Here is a 21,320-nt window from a genome sequence, read left to right as displayed (position 1 = left end):
AAAGAAAGGAAATGAGGTGGTGGGGAGGCAGGAAGTGGGGGAATGGATGTCTTGATAAATGTGATTCTGACTCACACTGAGAAAAACGTTTTAGATCACAGGCCAGTAAACACACACACACACACACACACACTCCCACGTAAATAACTGAAACAGAAGTTTGAGTAAACAAGACTTACACTTACCATGCAGGCGAGTCTGGTCATTCCCGTTCTGTTTCTCTTTAGTGATTTGTTTTGGCTTCTTTTGTTGTTGTTTTGTTTTGTTTTGAATTCTGGCAAGAATCAACTAAATTGATTTCCTGAAACTGGAAGGGGACACCGCCTGTGGTTTGAAAACCACGCTCTAGGGTGTGGCCCCAGCGAGGTGGCACTGGGGTCAGGGAGTAAAGGTTAGAATGGCAGTCAGTGGTCTGGTTTGGAGCCGTCTCCCTCAGCCTTCTTTCCCTAGCTAAGCCTCGGCCCCTCACAGTTTTGTTCACCTGGTCCCGTGACCTAAAGCCCTAACTACCCTCCCACTCTAATGAAGCCTTAATTGGAATCGCATGTGGTAGAAAGCATGGGATCGGGGGCCCAAGTCACACCTGTCAAGCCAAATGCTGGAGAAATTCTGAACATACATAGAGGTCAACATACATAGATGTCAGCTTCCAGGAGAGGAGAGAGAAAACAAATTACAATTCTGTCAAAGAAATACGGTTACAAGTGTGGAGTAACCTTCCTTGGGGCAGCCAGTTTTTAACATCTGATTTAGCTTCAATTGACCTCACCTCCTTCGAATCTGAAGACTGAATTCTTTGAAACTTGGGTTGAAGAACCTCAATAGATTTACCTTTTGGTATCCATCTATCCTGCTGGGAAACTTCATGACCTAGTTCAGAAAAGCAGCCCTGATCGGATGAAGATTCAAAACATTTGTTGCCACTATGTTTGTTCTTGGTGCACATGTGTATTTTTGCATCTTTATTATAACATGGGCTTTTAAAGAGAGTCAGTGGAATCTGAGAGGAACACTTTAGGCTTCGAGAATTTATGTTTGGCTATATAAACTCATGGTGCTCTCATCTTCCTAGCTCAAGTTAACAATAATTTTTGAAATGACAAGTTCGGGTTGTATATTATAATCCTTTCTTCAAATAATCCAGTTTATATTCTTTTTGACTTTATTTTCTTTTTAATTTTCTGGACTGGCCTCTCCAACTACTTATAATAGTATATATAGTTATATTCCCAGATGGTATTTTTCACCCGCCTTGAAGACATTTCAAATTACTGTACCAGCACAATTTTCTTTTATGACCACCCATGCTATTCATCTCTGTAATCACAGTAAACATATAACGGATCCCAAACCTTTGATGTTCCTCTCATTCAGGCCCCTTTGTTTCCACTCGCTCATGGCCCCTATAAGTCTTTCCGTATTAATCTTTATATCATGGAGAAACTTTCTGATTAATCCGAAAAAAACTGCAATTGTCCTATCTCCTCCCACACGTCCAACCTTTCGGTATAATGTGCCTGCACTCAGTGCTGATTACCAGTTCACCACTTCAACTATCGCAGTGCAATGCCTCTGCCAGAAGACCTGTTGGTCACCAGGCTAGTGGGTTGAATGGTGGCCCCCCATAGGCCTTATCCATGTCAAATCTGTGGACCTTTTGAACGTTAACTTATTTGGAAAAGGAGTGTTTAAGAATGTACTTAAGAATCTTGAGATGAGCGCATCCTGGATTACCCAGGTGGGGCCCTAAATCCAATGACAAGTGTCCTTAGAAGAGACAGGAGAGGAGACTGAGGAGAAGGCCACATGAAGACGAAGATGCACATTGGAGTTGTGCAGCCACAGCCAAGAATTCCTGGGGCCACCAGAAGCTGGAAGAGGCAAGAAGGACCCTCCCCTAGAGTCTTTGGAGGGAGTGTGGCCTGCTGACACCTTGATGATAGACTTCTGGCCTCTGGAACTGTGAGAGAATGAATTTCTGTAGTTTTAATCCACTGAGTTTATGGTAGTTTGTTACAGCAGTCTCAGGAAACATACATGATTGAAGAGCAGTTTTTAATGTGCAAACCCTAGTATAAGGTACTGCAAACCTCAGAGATTCCACACACAAAAAATGCAATTTTAACCATTTTAAATATATTAACCCTCTGTCCACACTGGTATAAAAATTGGTAGCAAAGTGTTGCTTGGAAAAGTGTTTACAATATGGAGGTGTTACAGCCTGTCTTACAGAAATGTAGACTAAGCAATACCGATAAAAGTATGATTTATTACCTTCTCATAGTAGGTGAATGTAACACTAATAATCTGCCTTTTCGATGACAAGTACGGACAGCTTCTTCTTTGCCCTGCCCTCCATCGAGCTACATTCTGAACAGGAAGTATCTACAAGCTGCCTCCTGTGGGCTAAGTGGTTTTACTTCTGATCTCAACTAATTGCCTAAAGGTCATTTTCAAACTCCTTAGCCAGGCTTGGGGGTGAGGGGCGCTTCACAATCTGCTTCCAGTTTCTCTCCCAGCCGAGTGTATTAGCTGGCAAAAATAAAGCTCGGTGAATAGTTGTTGGGTAAATGAACAGCTCTATGGCTCATGCTGTATATACGGCTAGTCACTCACACAGGTCTGCCTCTTCCGTCAGGCCCAGGCTGACTCATCTTCCTATTCCCAGCAGCTAGGGAAGAGCTCGGCACAGAGTAGGTACTCAGTAAAGGTTTGTTAATTAAAAAAAAAAAGAGAGAGAGATTCTTTCCACTTTCTACGCCAGCCATCACTTTAGGTTGAAATATAATAACTAGCTCTCTCTCTCTCTCTCTCCATATATATATATATATATCTTATGAAATAGTTTTGTTTCTAGATTGGGAAGACACTATCACCAAGTCTCTGTGTAGCCAAAGGATATCAGCCCCTTACAGAGCTCAGTGTGGCAATGAGGAAAGGCATAATTTCCTGTGGTTTGACAATAATGTGACAGGAATAGCCCCAACTGCATTGAATAGATCATGAACATAACTTGTCCCTGTCAGAAGCTCAAAGCTGTGGAATCCTACTACACAAATGTGACCCAGCCATCAGTCAGCAAGGTGCTATAAGTACTTATTGATATCCTCTCATGGTCGTCATTTTGCTATGTTCTCTGAGGGATTTCAGAATTCAAGTGACCATGCCTGCCCCCAACAATGTTACAGCTGAATTGGAGAAAGAAGTCTGATAGAGGAAGGGTAAGAATTTAGCAATAACAAGTGTTGCTCTGGAAATTCCGCATCTAAATCATCAAATCCTAGAAAAAGATAGATTTTAAAATAACATCCATTCAGTCCATTCCTAAATCTTGGGCATGCCTCATAAAGGGTTATCAAAAGATAACAGGCAAGGGCTATTAGGCCCAATCTCTCTAGGCTGATAAAATATTTGTGGTGAAAAGAATCAGTTGGCTTCCATCAAATTTCACTTGCTTTGAAGTTTTGGGAGGGATTGGAATGTAATCATTATAGATACATTTGGGGAAAAGTCCACACTGATGCAAAGAATAGATCTGAACACTCATTTAAAAATGCAAAGCACTTTGAGTTTGTATTCACCCTAAAAATGGCCAAGAATAATTTCTTAGCACTCAGATGAAAAAGGCATCTTTAAGTAAGGGAAGACACATGAAGGCAGGAATTACGTCTTCTTATTTACAATTGCATCCCTGTAGCAAATAAAATACAGGGCGTGTACTGGGCAGTCAATAAATATTGGCAGAGTCAACTAATGACCCAGTGTTCTAGATCAATAATATGTAGTTGGCTATAAGAATTGATTCAAAATCAGCACAACCAAGGACACTGGCAAATTTGCATTCAAAGGTCTTTAAATGTTTGTAAAAATATATTTAAAATTGTGCTATCTAGAATGACATTCACATATTGAAAAGTACCCCCAAAACAAGCATGTTAAGTGAAGTCTCCATTAATTAAGAGGGGGAATGTGTATATTGAAGCTCTAATATGTCTCCGTTAATTCAAGGCACTATTGGACCTAAAAGGAAGAATATCTGAGTATGAACATAGAGTGCACAGACCCTGACCACCAATGTCTCAGAAGCCAAGCATAAGGATGGTACTAGCATGACAATGTGACTAGAGATAAAAAGCTACACAAGTATCCAAGGAAAAAAAAAATAAGCCAGGTAAATAGGTCTTAGAAATGTATTTTCTCCTTAGCTTACTTCATTGCATATCTGTAACTTTAATTTATAATTCAGTCCCTTCTCATTACATGCAAATAAAATACAGTAGAACTTCAAATTGGTGTATTTAATTCTCTCAGATTGCAGCGTAAGCCACTCTTAAAAGTGAGAAATTGGGGTTGGGAGGAGAGTATTTTTCTTACTCTCTTGCTGGGACAGTGAAGGTGTTACTAGGGTAAATCAAGCCGTAAGTGCTTTAAACGTTATGAAACAATGCTTTCAATTTACATTCTTGAACTAAGAAAGGCTCGAGATTTTATATTTTTATGTTTTGGCCATAATGTTGGTTGCAAAACATACTGTTCTTTCTAGTAAGCACAAAATTGACCCCATACGTTGAGAAAGAGTAGAAAATGGTTTCATTTTTGTGTCTTGTGGAGTTGGATGCCTCTTTTACAGAAACAAACAGATCTTCCTGGGGCATTTAAAGGAGACAGTATCTAACTCTCAGGGTGTGGGAAGGATGCCTGATTATCAGGGATGGAAGAGGCCCTGGACAGGGGAGAGGCTTGAGTTTGTTAGGACTTCGCATGTCCCCTCCCCTCCGCCACACACACACACACACACTCAGTCCCCATCCCATACATTCCATCTGTACACACATGGCCCAGCAGCTGTGTTGTTCTCCTGGAAAAATAAAGTAGCTTTAAAAATTCTATCCTTTGGACAACTGAAAATGTGGCTGTGATGGTTGAGGAATTTGTGATTTAGAAATGAATGAGTCCGTCCCCAAGGCTCTTTGGTGTGCTTCTTTTACTTCCTGTTTTTGCTTTATTCGGCCTGATCAATTCAAAATTTGCAGAAGTCCCAGTGGCTTTCTGCTCCTATGTAAGCTCCTTTGGCCGGTTTCCATCTTGGGGGCGGAGAGGGGTCAAAGATGCGGGGGGCCAGAGGTTCCTTCTATTGGACTCATACCCCATTCTAATGGCGAACTTATGGCGAACCTCAGGCCCCTGTTCTGTCTGTGAAAGAGACCGTCCTCTCCAAGCTCCTAAATAGCAGTATGCATTCCCAGACTGATTCATAAATACCCCCAGACCTTCTGGGAAGATTCTCTCCTGGGACGAAAAAGAATTCTCTTCCACATCGAAGAAAAAAAAAAGTAGCCTCTCCCACCCCCATCCCCATGTGCAGCCATTTAGTGTGATACGTACAGAAGCCTTTGAATTTGCACATCCCACACACCAAGCAGCCAAAATTCAATCATTACTAGATTTTTCATTTCATTTTTTTGCTACATTTTAGCTTTACTCTCCCAAGAAAGGTCTTCTCTTCCATCACTTGATTTCATGAATCATTCCTGCACCCCTTTAATGCTCATTTTTATTTTTAATCTGAGGAACGCTGAAGTTGTTAATTTCTTAAAATGGGATTTCATCTTTGCATTGTTTGAAAAGCGCACACAGCAAAAACCTATAGGGATTGGTTTATCTTTGTGCCTTGGGCATTTTCGTTCTGCCCAGATGGGCAGGGTCCACCTCCGACTTTGTGCCCACTACTCTCTTCTCTCCACTGACCCAGCAGGCTGTGACACTTCAGGTATACATCTTCCCTTGCAATGCAGATAAAGGCTTCTGGCTGCTGGTATGGTTGACTGTCTAAACCACAGGTAAATGGTTTCCTGTGCATTTCTCAAAATTAAGTGTTGCAAAGGAAAATCAACCGGCTTAATTATCAACAATTTGCCCTCCTCCCCTCTCCTTTGAAAAGGGTATATTTTCATGAGTTGGGGAGTTTAACTTCTTGGACATTTGCATTGACCCGTTCTTAAATGCTGTACTTAAAACTGATCTTATTTCTCCCTTTCTGCATATTAAATGCTCCCAAACAAGGGTTTGGCTTCTACCCACCAGTTAAAATACTAGTACTTCAAGTGATTGAGAAGTTATCAAGGACTCAAGAAAGGCAAGCCCTGGTACTGAGCCAATGAAATCCTACTGGATTTAAACTTAGCCCAAGTTTCACTCGTTCTGCTAGTGTCTTTGAAATCCCAAGTTTTATTCAAATTAAGATTCAATTTTAAAATCCTCATTTATCATAAATGCCCTTATTTTCTTAAAGCAATTTTAAGTACTGAATTGGAACCAGCCATTAGATAAGGAAAAACGTGTCTTGAATTTTCATAATGCAGTTGTTAAAAATGTACTTTCCTTCCAATAAGATTTCCACTCTATTTTGTCACTGCCGGTAATTGGCTAAAGAACCAAGTTCAATTTGACACCTAAAAATACTGTGCTGTGAATTATCACCACCTTCACTTTCTTGATCAGATACCATAAATTCATCATTAGCTTATCAAACCCTGTAAGAATTGCAAACCTATTTGTATCAACATTTTCATACAACTCATACTAGGAATTCAACCAGCCTAAGTAAATGACCTTCCAATTACCTAGCATAGATGAAGATATTTCACATACCCAGGTGCCCGGTGAAACCCATTTCTGTCTTCTGAGCATTTACCCCAATTACCAGATGTTTGTCATTTATCGCTCCCCAGTGAGAACAGGAAGGCCCTTTTCCAAAGGTTTCATCTAAGAATAAGCCGCTCCTTCCAGACACCAGTCACACCAACCAGGTTTTAAAACTTTTTATTTGCATTATTAAAAAAATTGTGCATTCCAATAATTAAAATCATTTTAACAAAAAAAAAATGGCACTCTGATTAAACTGCATTTTACAGCCTGCAGGACACCTTGGACCAGCTTGGTGTTTACTCTAGATTTCACTGTCGTCCCACCCAGCTTCTGCCTTCACCAACATGCAAGTTCTTTTCCTTCCCTGCCAGCCAGACAGGCATATGGGAGAGGCAGGTGCGGCCTTCAGTTGTCAGTAGTTCTGATGTGAAAAGGGGCAGCACAGTCATTTTAAACTTGATCCAACCTCTTTGCATCTTACAAAGTTAAACAGCTAAAAGAAGTAAAATAAGAAGGCAATGCTTGTGGAATGTACAGTGCGTATTGGCGGTGCGTGCCTCATTACGATTCGCCTGCTTGCTTCTCCTGTTCAATCGCTGTGACCGGGAAGAAAAAAGATGGAAGGGGCCGGTTAGACCGATTCAGTGTAGACTAGTGTAAGATTACATTACTTTCATTTAAAACATCTTTCCGAATCATAAAAATCTACAAGTATCAATAGGCACTTCATCATGAATGTTTATATAATAGAATATTTTAACAGATAAAATTATATGCATATTAATATGGTATATTAAACATTCTATCATTAAATTATCGAAGCCCTGTGTTTGTTGGCTGCAAAACAATTTTTAATTAACCTTTCCAGGCCACATTCATCATGAAATTGTCGGCACCTCCCCCGCCCTCCTCCCCCCCCACTTCCCCCTGCCCCTCCCATCCTCCCTCCTACCCACCCGCCACTCCCGCCCAGCCTTTTCTCAAGAAGGGGTTGGGGGGGAGGGGGCTTACTTTCTTTTGAAGGCAGTGGATTTTTCTCTTGCGTTTCTGTCTTCTTCAATTTCGACTTATCGAATTTCTCAATCTCAGCCATATCGGGTTTGTCAGACATGGTTGCAAAGGAAGCTGCAGATACAAAGCCAAGGAGGGAGGGTGAGAGCGAAGCCACCCAGCCTCGTTTCTCCCGGCTCAGAATTGCGCTTTTCCCCTCGCATCCCCTGCCTGAAACCCCACCTCCGCCTCCTTCCGTTTTCATTCAGGGCTAAAGATACTTCTTTCTACAGAAAATAGAATCCCCTTTCAACATTTCGAAACGCGGGGGACCAGACTGGGAAGATCGCTCTCACATTAGGAGGACGAATCATTCAGAATAACGAAATTGACCGCTTTGAGTTGTTGATTGCGGCGCTTCGACATTAAAATCTGGCTACTAGAGAACAGTGAAGCCATTTCAAGCTTAAGGAGGAGAAAATCGAGTAAAAATTGTTAAAATGAAGCCCAGTGTGCAGCGTTCCCATTTTCTATAGGTGCTCTCTCCTTGAAACGTGCGGCCGGTGCTTCCTCCCGGTCACAAAGGCGCGGCAGCTGCTGCGGGCGCCTCCGACCACCGCCCTCCCCACTTCCCTCACTCGCGCGCAACAATGCAGCCAGCCGCGCGGAGCTGCCCCACACCCTAAATCCTCCTTCCTCTGCAGCGAGGGGCAACCAGGCAGCCTCGGCACACATTGCCCTGCAAGAGCGACTTTATGAACACTTCGCAGTACTGCCCAGACACCATAAACCCGGACCCACACTGCCCACGAAGCCATCCTAGGCTGGAGGAAAAATGGCAATTGTTGCAGCTCCGGGCTCGGGTGGGTGTGAGCTGGAACAAAGGATCTTTCTGTTCCAGATTCAGCACTGCCTAAAAGGTAATGTATAATAGAATGCCTTCGGGGGGGGGGGGCGGGAGAGGGGGGAAAATGTTCCCCCGAAGCTGCACTGGAAAACGCTAGGTTTTTTTTTTTTTTGTAATCGCCCACTCCCAACACCCCGTTACCCAGCATCTGAAAGCGTTTGGCATCCGCCAGTCCCCCAAGGCAGCCTTTCCCGGGAGGGCCACGGGGGTTTGGCTTTAGGGATGACAGCGCCGGGTGGGAAAGGGACCGACCCGAGGACAGGAGGCAGGGGCCCCGTGGCTCACCGGAACGAGGCGCGAGAACGAGTAGAATCCGATCTGCTCAGTGGCGGTCGCGGAGTGCCGGGCGGGGTGCGCAGGGCGCAGCTATATGCGCGCTCCTATGTAAATGAGGTGATGTCACCCGCCGGTCCGTTTAACTCTTTCACGCCGCGTCTCGGGCACGTCGTCCCGTGGCTTCACTGGCGTTTTCCCCAACCCCCCCGCCCCGTCCCCCATGTCCACCAATGCACCTTAATCGCGAGGGTGCAAAAATATTAATAAAACGAGCAAAACCCCACCCTCCAGCACGTTCTTCATAATGCACTTTACCCCTTTTTTGTCTATTTTATCATAGTGGATTTTTATAACAGCCGCGCAAACCTGCTCTTGGGGACCGGAGCAGGATAACTAAGGGCCTGAGTGGCACCTACGGGGACAGGCATTCCTTTACTGCGAATCCGGCTTTGTCTGATATAGCCATCTCCAAGCAAGGGTGCGGTGTCCCTGGCAGGAGGGCCTCCCTCACTGCAGGGGTGCGATTCGTGTGACTCAGCTTTCAGGCCAGTGGCGGGCCTTCGCCCCACCCGGTCCTCTTTGTCTCCTCCATAGCGTTTTTTGGTGACTTGGGTGGGAGATAAAGCACCCTTAAGTGATTTTAAAAAAAAAAGTTTCTTCACTGTGATATGCATATTTGTTTGATCGCTGTAATTTTTGTGAGCACCCAAGTCAAATAACCGGAAAATTTGCTGGTTTGAGGTTAATCTATCTGGAGTTTATAGAGTGCAACGTCTCTCTCTTATAAAAATAAGTGAAGTTCAAGCTCTGCTATTGACTTGCTGCCTAACAATAGGGAGTTCTTTTACTTGCATGTTCCTTATTTTCCTAAATTATAAAAGTGATTGCTAAGGAGGCCCGTGTTGAATGCCAGACTGCAATCCCATTATCTCGAAACTCTGAAGATTAAATTTAGAAATCGAAGTCTATATTGTGAAGGAAGCCTTTTCAGCACAAGACATTTTGGAAGTGCGTTTCTAAGCTACATCGGGAAATATGGAAGATTTAGGTAGCAAGGAGCAGTTTTCAAAATGGCACCTTACTCAGTACTAAGGTCCTCCTGGCTGCTGAAACTAGTCACAAATACCACGCCCTGGGCCAGCAATGGGCATGGGAAAGGGAAAAGACCTACTTGAGATTGTTCTGAGATGCAAAACAGTATGCACGGTACTCCTCCCTTTCTGCATCCTGAGGAAATGTTTCCAGAAACCCCTTGCTAATCATGTTTATGGCAGAGGCTTTGTCTCACAGGAGATTATAGTCAACTGTTATATAGACCCCTAAAGCCACTGCAGGGGCAGCTCAGACTTCCCCATTTCTTCATCCACTTGATTTCCTTCTTCCTGGGAGTAGAGTGGGGAACAGAGGAGGGGCAGCTGACCATCTGGTTCCCCAGTTCATGCTCTGGCGGGTGGGTGGCTGCCATTCTGCTCTCCCAATGGGGACACTGGACCTTTCGGTGCAGGCACAGGATGTCACCTCTCTGGTTACATGTCCCCCGGCCCTCCCCTAGTTGGCTGTCCTGAAGAGAGTCCACTTCATTGTGAAAACTCAAAAGATGGTGCAGGTGCATTTTTTGGCCGGGTTCAGCAGGCAGATGCAGTGTACCGACACCATGTCTGTAGGTTCAGGGACTCTAGTTCCCTTTCAACCCGCTGCTGTCAAGAACCTTCTTCCCCCGTGTCCTGATTATAGCTCGTTACTTCTTCTCGTCAAGGCCTTTGCCTTAGAAAGGGTTAGGCCTTGCCGAAACACTGTCTCCAAAGGAAATGGAGGAGTGGAAATCTGTAAAGTGGAAATCTGGAGGCTTTCTAGCTTGATAACAACGCAGCCTTAGGTAGATAGAGAGGAAGGGTGAGAGAGGGAGGCCTACTATATTGGGTTTGTCTCACCAGCTTGTCAGGGACCTAGAGAGAATGAAAAGAAGGTGAGGCAGGTGAAAGGAAATGCAAGCTAAAGGAATATTCTTAAGAGTTGTGTGACCCTGGCCGAGTTAATTTTTCTGTGCCTGACTTTTCTCATCTGTAAAATGGGATAATTTCAGTACCTACCTCACAGGGTTGTTTGGAGACCTAAATGCTTAAGACAGTGCATGACAGTAAACACTTGGTGTTACTAGTATTATTATTATTAATTGGAAAAAAGGTTGAGAAAAACCAAAAAAATATTTTAGTGTTTGGCATTAACTAAAATGTCAAGATGTTTCTATATTAGCTATTTCTCATAAAGCGTTAATAAAAATGAGATCATGTGCTAGTTTTTCAGCAAATAAGCAACTGCCATTGGTTGATGCCCTCTAACAGGCAGGGATTATAATAGGTGTTTTGCATTTGTTTTTGCCTTTCATGCCTACCTCTTCTCCATGAGGAGAGGTTTACAGTTGGAGAAACTGAGGCTTAGAGAGCATCGCTGTGGTAACTTAGCCAGTAGCCACTCTGTATTATTTATGCTAAGGGGTATATAAAGGTCTTCACTGCCACTACCCCAGGCCATGCCTGAGAATCACCAGGAAGAGTGAGGCAGGCTGCTGTGTTTCCCGCAGTGTCTGGTAGACAGTACAGTAGTTGGCTCAGTAAACAGCCATGGCGTTGCATTGAACTGACTTGCTTAAGTGAGGAAGGTCTTGAACCCAGCTCCACCCCACTCTGAACCTGTTACCGTGGCCACCTCGCTTTTTTTCTCCACATCATTAAATTATTTCAGTACTAATGTTTCAGATGTCAGGGATAATGTCTGCCTCATGGAAGCTACCATTTATAAGGGGTTAGCTCGTGCTGGGCACAACCCCCATGGAGGAGGGGGCTTTCAATCCCAATTGTAAAGACAGAGGCTTAGAGGTGAGGGCTCTCCAATGAGAGACGAGTAAAGAGCCCACCGACACCTGCTTTGCCTTCCTCACCTCCTGGGCCACAGCGCCCCATGAAAAATGTTGAAAAATGTGCAGATAGCCAGCGCTGGAGGGCGGCCCTCCTTTAAGCCTGTGCCGGTGGAACCAGGAAACGCTGTCCGGGCAGGCTGTATTTTATTTTGCTTTCCAGGGTGACCCCGGGGCTAATTTGTAGCTCTTTTCAATGCTGGGGAAACAGCCACTGAAGTCTGAGTTCATGAAAATTAGTCCTGTTGTTTTTAACCGATAACATTTTGTGCAGCGTACTGGCCAGAAGAAGAGAAGGCAGAAGAGGAACAGAGGGACAGTGACAACAGCAAGGCTCCCCACTCTTTGCTTTCTCAAGTCCAGGTCCCTTTGTCTGTGTTTCAGGGCCTCCTACCGCCTGCCCCCACCTGCCTGCCACCCACTTTCCCCTGTGACCCTACACTCTCCATCTGTTCATCTAAATCCCTTGAAGACACAGCCTGAGTCCCCCCCTTAATGACAGGGAGAGGAAAGGAGAAGGAAGGGAAAAGCTATTTAGTAGATGATCTGTAGACAATATCTGATTCATTCTCACCCTATTCAGTGGGGAACAGCCCCGTTTTACCGCTGAAGAAACAGAGGCTCAGAGAAATTAAGCAACTTGTCCAAGATCAAACAGCCAGGCCTATCTACCAAGTCTGTGTCCTTCCATTGCAGCCCATATCTGCCTTACATTTAGCTGAAATGTCTTCTCTAGGATTTCCTCCTGTGGTGGCTCGACGTTTGGCTCAAAGCGATGAAAGAGAAGGCTCCCTCAGCGAGTGTGCTAAAAATGAGTGGAGGATGACAGGGAAGCAGAGAAGAGTTAAAGACCACTCTCTCGAGTATTGACTGTTGTGCTGCTCAATTCTGTCCATTTTGTTGATCTGATGGAATCTTAGAGCCAAAAGGAACTTTCAAGGGGGATTTCATTGAACCCAGTTCCCTTCTGTGGCTTGAATTCGCCTCTACAACATCCCCTCCAAGTGGTTACTCAGCCTATGCACAGCCAGGGCAACAATAAGAAAGCAGAGATCCTTCTAGTATATGCAGGGGGTGGGGAGTAGTTTACTTGGCTGGGGCTTGCACAGAATGAGAGAAAGTCACAGGAAATAATGCAGGGACCAGATTGTATAATAATAATAATAATAATAATAATAATAATAATAATAAACATCGATCATAACCATAATAATGGCCTTAATAGTAGCAAACATTTTTCGAATGCTTACTATTGGCTGAGAAGCTTCCCATGCAGTAGTATCTCCTTAAATCCTCATGTCATCCTATGAGCGAGGCACTGTTACTTTTCTCCATTGCAGATATGGGAGTCCTGGAGACATTAAATAATTTACCCCAAATCACACAGTGAAAGCCAGAGGCAGGGTTTGAACTCAGACTGGCTGGCTCAGAAGCTGCCTCATTTAAATACAACACTTTTCTGGAGTCCTAGGGTAAGGCCTTTAGACTTTGTTCTATAGGCCAGGTAAGGGTAAAGTTATATTTCATCTCAAACCATCTAACCTTTCCATCATTAAAACTTTTAAACATAGATATTGTAGTCATAGATCATATAAATTAAAAATCTGCCTGCTCCGATTTTCAAATTATTTCATTACAGACAGTCAGTCTGTTCTTTTCCCCTCCTTCTACGTAGCCCAATGCACTCGCCATAAAGGGAATTCTTTATCTAGAACATTGGCAGTTTCACACAGCTTTTCACTACTTTAATATTTTTCTCAGCAGTCATTCATATTACAATGATTTAAAAAATTAGTAGGTTAAAAAACATACTAAAATGTGAGGTATTACATGCTCTCAACAGCCTTCTGTGTTAAAAACGATAAATGTTTTATTCCATTATGAAGCAGAATTATCATCAGCAAGTAGTAAGTGTTCATAGATTTTAATGTGCTTCGGTGGACGTCAAAGCTTGTTTTTTTTGTTTGTTTGTTTGTTTTTAATGGAATATAGTTCCCAGATCCTCAGCAGAAGGTGGTAAGTGGCTTTATGGTGAGGAAAATGAAGCACAGCTGGGCAATAGACAATGGGCCAAATTTGAGGGGACACCTCACATACGCCGAAATCGACCTTCTTGACTGACCCTGATGATTTCCCTTCTCCAAGACTGGATTCATGGGCCTGCCACCTGTGCCGTTGCACAAAGCCCCACATTCACAAAGCCCTGTACTTGGCTTAATGCTCTGCTGCTGCCATCTTGAAATTCTGAATAATTTTGAACAAGGGGCCCCGTGTTTTCATTTTGCACTGCGTCCCCAAGTTGGAAGTTGGAAGCCAGACCTGCCCCTCTTGTTTGCATTTCCTGTGTGCGTCCAGTGTCCCTGGCTTCTCCTAGGACCCAGGAATGGGCCCATCTACTCAGGTGCCTCTTCCTTTGCCTAGAATGCCCTCTCTGATCATTCCTACCTTGCTGCCCAAGTGTGGGAAGGTCTGAGTGTGTGCACAGGATGGTTCAGCCTTTTTGCCCTCTGCTAAGCTTCAGTCTGAGCCTAGCTGGCCTTGTAGCTGGTGACCTTGGGCGTGCATCACCTTTCCCTAGGGCCTGTGCCATGTGCGCACACTGGTTCTCTTTCCTTCCTTTCTGCCAGATTGTTTTTCTGTCCAAAGGGTGCCTGCAGCTCTCACTTACTTGCGCATCTGAATTGACTGGCATGTACCAAGGTCAATGAAGGAGTAAGCCTTTACCAGCTCCTGTGCCCACTTCTCCGATTCTCTCTGCTGCCTATACTCATAGGAGCCTTCCCAGGGAAAGAATTCCATAGACAGGGGATGTCATCCTCTCACACAAAGACCAAACACGGGGCAAATGAAAGCACCAAGAAAAGGACACAAGTTCCAGTTTTATACTATGCGATTTACAGCCAGGACTCAATTGGCTGGTAAAGATGATACGGACAATTGAGATCCATAGATGCTGCAATTACCAAATCTCACTTTAGTGAATAGATTTAACAATTAAAGATTTAAAAGTTAATCATTATTCTTCAAAAAGGTAAATACCGAATTACCATATGACCTAGCAATTTTACTCCTGAGAATATCCCCCAAAGAATCAAAGGCAAGTATTCAAACAAATTCTTGTACACTTGATCATAGCAGCATTATTCCAGTAGCCCCAAAGTGGAAACAATCCAAATGTCCGTCAATGGATAAATGGACAAACAAAATGTGGTCTATCCAAAAGATGGAATAGTATTCAGCCATGAAAAAGAACAAAGTACTGATACACGCTATGACATGAAAGAACCTTGAAAACATGCTCAGTGAAAGAAGCCAGACACAAAGACCAATTATTGTATGATTCCATTTACATGAAATGTCCAACACAGGCAAATCCATAGGAACAGAAAGTAGACTACAGGTTTTCAGGGGCTGTGGGGAGGGAGGAAAGGGGAGTGGCTACATAAGAGGTACAGGATTGCATTTTAGGGTGATGAAAATGTTTGGGAACTAAATAGAGCTGCTGGTTACACAACATTGTGACTACTAAATGCCACTGAATTGTTCACTTTAAAATGGTTCATTTTTTTGTTGTGTGAATTTTACCTCGATAAAATAATGCAAAATAGCAACAACAAACAAACAGAAAAAGATGAAAGAAAAGTAAGTCATAGTCCCATCTCCTCACACCCCAGTGTCTGGTTATGAGGAGATGGGAGGGGAGCCAAGGGTGGAGTGAGATTCCATGTTCTGAACTCTTTTTGTGCCTTGGCAATTTGATGAAGCCTGTAGACCCTTTCTCGGAATTATGTAAACACATGAAATGAAAAACTCAGGATCACGAATGAAAACAATTCTATTTCCATATAGTTACCAAAAGGGTTTTAAACATTGTGATGTAGTAATTTAATATATGTGCTTCTCTGTGCATTCAATAATGCAATCTAATAGCAGGTCTCATACCCAGCATAAATTCAAAATAGTGATCAGTGTGTAGATATCTGCAACACGTCAACATATAAAAATATGTGTGATTTCTATTGTTGATACAATCAGGACTGCTAATATTACAGAGGTGCCTTGCTGTTATGGGCTGAATGTTTGTCTAAATGAAGGTGGCTGTCTATAAACCAGGAAGGGAGTTCTCGCCAGGGCCCAGATCTGCTGGCACATGTTGAGCTTGGACTTTCCAGCCTCCAGAACTGGGAGAATAGATACCTGTTGTTTAAACTGCTCAGTGGATGGTATTTTGTTATAGAAGCCCCGTACTAAGAGATTTGCCTACATGCATACCTGAAGGAAATGTTAATATTCGGTTGGAGGTTAATGAAAATAAAGATGTCATTTTTTTTCTTTCTAAGTTCATGGACTCCGTGGATTCTCTCCATAGACTTCTGGGATGAAGTGGACCCCAGTCTATCTATGGGCAGGGTCTCTCATGCTAGAGGTAGTCACCATCAGGGTTTCTGAGAGAGAATGGAAGAGACGGCATGCCTATCAGTGGACTGGGTAAACCACTAAATAACTGCTTTGGAAATTCAATTTACTGTTTCCCCCTGCATGCTCTCTGCATGGCCTAAATTCCGCAGTCTCTACCAGCAGATTACCTAAAGTGGTTTAGGCGCCAGCTCAGAGGAACCAGTAAATTGGACAACAGTTAAAAAAACACAAAAAACCAGCTTATAAGTGTCACCTTACATTTTGGGCTTTAGTAAAGTCCTTATGTAACACAACTTGTATTTACCTGGTGTTTGTGAACTTTGTCAATGCATTTTCTCATCTTCTGGGTCCTACGATCCTTACAGCACCCTGATGCAGATGGAGGAGCTAGGTATTGGTACCGTATCAATATTTCATGGAGGATGAAACTCAGCACAGAGAGGTTAAGTGACTTGCCTAATATTCAGCTGGTTAGCAGAGCCAAACCCACAAACCAGAACGCCTTACTTTCGACTGTGGGCCCATACTCCTTCCATCATGATTTTAGGTGCTAGAGCTCAGATCATCCTATTTCATGAGGAAGACTATATATCAAGGTTAGAAGGAGCCAAATTCAGTCATTTATGAAACTCAGTCATCGAAGGACAGTACTAGAACTAACTATGGGATGATTTGGGGATACTGGAATTATTCCCAATGCTAAGCAAGCAATAGGACACCTGGTTTAGTTGTGGCAGTGGCACTGCTGGTGATGGTGTGATTTGTTAGTTTTTATCATCCAAGCATCAGATTTGAACCTGCATGCTTGGCTTCGAAAGTCCTAAATTCACTTATTCATGAAAACGGATTCCACGACATATTGTCGGCCCCCCTCCCCCCGCCTGCCTTTTTAAAAACTACTTTTAGTACTTGGCACAAAGAGTGAGCATACATTTGGACTTCAATCTTTCTATCTATTATCTATATATAGACAGGGACATAATTTTAGTTTGGGCCAGGAGGAGGTATTTTAATGTCTGAATTTTATATTTTGTACTCTACGGCTATGTTTGCACAAATGCCTTACTTTTGTAACTGGAATACTGGATCTGGTTTTGTGTAATAGAGAATGTGGCTGGCCTTCGTCCCTGGTTCCTGGGAGGTAGCCTCTAAGTCCTTGGAATTCCCCAAGTGGTTGGAGTGTTGGAGTGTCTTTGTTAGTCCTGATGGGCCCTTTGGACCACACCTGATTGTTCATGATAAGGAGGTGGCTTACAGAAAAGCTGCAAAAATATAATGAAGAATCCCTGTATACCCTTCACCTAGATGCATCAATTGTTACTATTTTGCCACATTTGCTTTATCATTCTCTATCAATCTAATCTTCTAAACCCTTTGAGAGTTTATTGTGAACATGACACCTTTTTACCCCCAGATACTTGGTGTGCATTTACTAAGAAGAAGGACATTGTCCAACATACGAGGTCAGACAATTAAGTTTGCGAACTCATCCTAGAAAAAGTGCTACATACCTCACTGGTGACTATCACTACAGTCACCTTTGAAGTACTCCCCTGGGGAAGCTATGCACTGATGCCAGTGCCTAGTCCACCCTTCAAAGCAATTTTGGAACTCTTTTTCTGGAATGGCCATCAGAGCTGTCGTCATATCACCCTTGATGTCCTGAATGTCATCCAAATGTCTTCCTTTCAATGTTTCCTTTATCTTCGGGTAAGGAAAGAACTCATTTGGGGGCAGACCAGGTGAGCAGGGAGGGTGTTCCGATACAGTTATTTGTTTACTGGCTAAAAACTCCCTCACAGGCAGTGCCGTGTGAGCTGGTGCATTGTGGTGAAGCAAGAGCCATGAATTGTTGGCGAAAAGTTCAGGTCATCCAACTTTTTCACACAGCCTTTTCCGCACTTACAGATAGTAAACGTGGTGAACTGTCTGTCCAGTTGATACAAATTCATAATGAATAATCCCTCTGATATCAAAAAAGGTTAGCAACATCATTGCAAATTAAGTTTGCGAACTTAATTGTCAGATCTTGTATGAATTTTGAGGAGATACAAACATTCAGACAATAGCACTCAGTAGGGGTGGGGTTAATTGTTACCTCAATGGAGGTGAATTAGTCTCCCCACCATGCACAAACCCAAATGAGATTCCGTGTGGCATTGAAGGACACAAGAGAAAGCATGTCCGCACCATCCCCACTTACAAGTAACTTAACTGTCACTTGAGCAACACCACAGTCTTCAGAGTGCATTCCTCTTCCGAAGGAGAACATTTAAAAATAAAACATGGTAGCTCTATTTTCACAAAGTAGACCCATGAGGGTCTTTTCTTATTAAATGCTAGAGAATAGGGTAATGACCAGGATTCACGCAGGAAGATGCCCCTGGAGAGTAGGCTTTCAAGTGCAAATCACACAAGGAGGTCCTCTTGGCCCTGTTCAGACTGACAAAAATGAGAAGGCTGACTAATGTCTTGAGGTTGGCCAGAATGAAGAAAAAGAAGAATGAAAGCAGCTCTCACATGCCCTTGTCGGGAGTGGAAATTGGTGCAGACTTTTCAGAGGTATCGGTGACTCTCACAAGTAAAACAGCGCTTTCAGTTTGATCCAGTGGCTCCACTGCTAGAATTGTTTTCTAAAGCCGTATCTGGACACTTTAGGGAGGAAGAAATTTTCATCTACCCTTCAAGGTTCTTTCGGCTGGTCTAATAATTAAATCTGCATGAGATAGATTAACCAGAGAAAATAACGTAGTTTAATTACATACATACATGTAGGAACTCCATATACATGAGAGAGTCAGAGACTCCACATACATGAGAGGCTCAGAGACAGAAAGGGTGATTGAGGTATATATAGGACATTCTGAGCTAGGGATGAGGTAAGGCACCCCGGGGGCTTCAGAGGGGAGGATGGTTATTGTGGGATGTTAAGAAGAGCAGAGATGTTCAGTAATTAGAAGTTTGCCCTGCCCTAGCGATAGGTCATAAAAAGTTATCTCTGGTAATAACGCTTATTATGGACAAGGCCCCTCACTTAAATTCTTTAAGAGAGAGATGAAAATTTCTTGTGAGCCCTCAGGGTCTCAATTGCCTTTAACTCAAAATAATTTACAGGGCAAAGTGGGTCATCTTAGGTAGGCCCATTCTGAACCCCTTTGACAGTTACACAAAGGTATGTATCTACATCTACAGATACATACATATATATCTTTTATACCCATAGCATTGTAGGTAACAGGAAAAGCTAGAATCAACATAAGTGTATATTAATTAGGAGATTAGTTAAGAACAAACAATGGAAAATCATGCAGCCGTTAGAAAAAGAGTGAAGTAGATTTTTTTCATGATGCCTGGAAGGGAGTCCAAAGTATACTCCTAAGTGGAAAAAAGAGAACCTCATAAATATTGTCTAATGCCCCTCTGTAATAAAAAAGTGAGGTGTACAGAGACAATTTCCAGAAGGGAATTTTAAGAAGTATTAATAGAGGCTACCTCTGGGGAAGAGGAATGGAGAATCCTCTACCATTTACATTTTACCAGAAGCATGTATTACTTTTATATTTTAAAATATCTTAAATATCATGTTTATGTTCTATTTTCATCTTTTATATGTTTAAAAATATTTGTGTTGGTAATGGGGGAAGCTATGAATGTGTGGGAGCAGGGGTTATATATGGGAAATCTCTGTACCATCCACTCAATTTTGCTGTGAACCTAAAACTGTTCTAAAAAAAAAATAAAGTCTATTAAAAAAAATTACGTATATTATTTGTATATTTTCCTGCCCAAGAAATTTCATAAAACCAACACAAAGGCAGTTGATTGTGCCTTTGAAAGAAATAGAAATAGGACTTGGGGTTTCTTTAGTAAGAAAACACCTTTGAAAGGAAGTGAAACATACAACCAAGACAGACTAGCAGCACTTCCTGCTAAATCTGCGATTGAAAGAATTTGTATTCTTAAAGGGACAGAGGAGGACAGTTACTGTCAGGACTATGGCTCTTATAATCCTAAATCAAACTGACTGTAAACAGGGCCACAGCATGCCTCCTTTCTAGAATACAACTGAAGCACACAGTGTTTAGTTAACCAGCCCACCGTTGGCCCAGTTAAGAGCCATCCTTAATCAGAGCAGCTGTGCCTTGAAGGTTTTCCTGTAAAATGTGAGCACATTACATTTTGGTGAATTGAATCACATTTTCAGTAATGTAGGGAAGCTGCTCCTGGAATCATATAATGATGTATGTAAGTGTCTGGATATTTATGTACTGGATTTCTTTAAGTAGAAAAACCTGTGGCCAAGTTGAACCACTATAAAAGTACATTGGTATAGGTACTTCATTATAAAACGTTGCCATTATTTTGCATCTGCTAGCTCATTCTTCCCTCCTGACAGCCCTGTAAAGGTGTGATAAGACAACTGGCATCCCATCTGTAAGTGAAGAAATGAGACACATGGTAAGTGACTTCCCCATGGTCTCTGGGCATGTAGTAAAGGCCAGAAATGGGTCCCAAGCCTAGCAGGTTGCCTTCTGGCCTGGGGCCCCGGCAGGGGAGGAGCTGTGGTTTCCTGGGGTTTCATCATCCATCCGTCCATCCGTTTATTTGAAAGTAACTTTCCACTGACTTCTCCTCCGCCTACCTAGAGAGTTAAGGGCCACTGCATCCCTGCAGTGGAGTTCTGACATGGGAAGGATCCATGTGGGTAGTGGATGGGGGAAGCCTGGAAAAACAGGTGAGGCTGGAGGAAAGGGCAGGAGAGGCATCTTGCTTGCCCTCCCAGCCTCTCATCCATGCCCACGGCCCGCGGTTACTCCCACCTGGCTACCCCGTGTAGCCTCATAGCATAGGAAATGAGAAGGGGTCACACAGACGAAGTGGGGGTGGGAGAGGGACTGGCGCATAGTCACAGTCCCTGTTCCCTTACCCCAGTCTGCTGACTGCTGGTTTCCCAGATAATCACCTCTGTGGAAGCAGAGCAGAGAAACCTCACACACCTGCCATACAAGCACCATTACTACTGCCATTACCCACATTGATTCTGCTGCCCCTGCTGAAGAGTTGTGTTGGCTCAGCCATGCTTGTTTCCCTGAGAATGCCACGTGCTGGCTTAGAGGAATGATGTCTTCTCTCCCCTCTTCCACCATTCCCATCACACCCCACCCA

General features: G+C 43.2%; 1 protein-coding gene and 1 long non-coding RNA gene across 4 annotated transcripts in view; both read right to left on the bottom strand.

The window, feature by feature from the left end:
* The window catches only part of LOC109455012 (uncharacterized), a 69,991-nt gene extending 69,565 nt beyond the window's left edge, over positions 1 to 426 (bottom strand). For all 3 annotated transcript variants that reach the window (XR_012493419.1, XR_012493418.1, XR_012493417.1), the window contains exon 1: positions 186 to 426. This is a non-coding gene — a long non-coding RNA (uncharacterized LOC109455012). The remainder of the gene's footprint in view (positions 1 to 185) is intronic.
* Positions 427 to 6,806: 6,380 nt separating this feature from the next.
* On the bottom strand, positions 6,807 to 8,943 carry TMSB4X (thymosin beta 4 X-linked). Its single transcript, XM_019746355.2, has 3 exons — positions 8,831 to 8,943; positions 7,660 to 7,773; positions 6,807 to 7,244 (listed from the first exon to the last, which is right to left on the bottom strand). The coding sequence occupies exons 2-3, from the start codon at positions 7,757 to 7,759 to the stop codon at positions 7,210 to 7,212; spliced, it is 135 nt and encodes a 44-aa protein (XP_019601914.1). The 5' UTR covers positions 7,760 to 7,773; positions 8,831 to 8,943; the 3' UTR covers positions 6,807 to 7,209.
* Between the last annotated feature and the right edge of the window lie 12,377 nt (positions 8,944 to 21,320).

This window comes from Rhinolophus sinicus, chromosome X (assembly GCF_036562045.2).
Source record: "Rhinolophus sinicus isolate RSC01 chromosome X, ASM3656204v1, whole genome shotgun sequence".
In the NCBI taxonomy this organism is placed as follows: Eukaryota; Metazoa; Chordata; class Mammalia; order Chiroptera; family Rhinolophidae; genus Rhinolophus; species Rhinolophus sinicus.
The sequence above is the reverse complement of the archived record's forward strand: the minus strand, read 5'-3'. Positions and strand labels throughout refer to the sequence as shown.

Excerpts from the sequence above, each read along its gene's own strand:
- TMSB4X (XM_019746355.2), bottom strand. The coding sequence starts at position 7,759 with ATGTCTGACAAACCCGATATGGCTGAGATTGAGAAATTCGATAAGTCG. Across the intron at positions 7,245-7,659 it reads TCCACTGCCTTCAAAAGAAA|CGATTGAACAGGAGAAGCAA; the intron begins GTAAGCCCCCTC and ends TCCCGGTCACAG.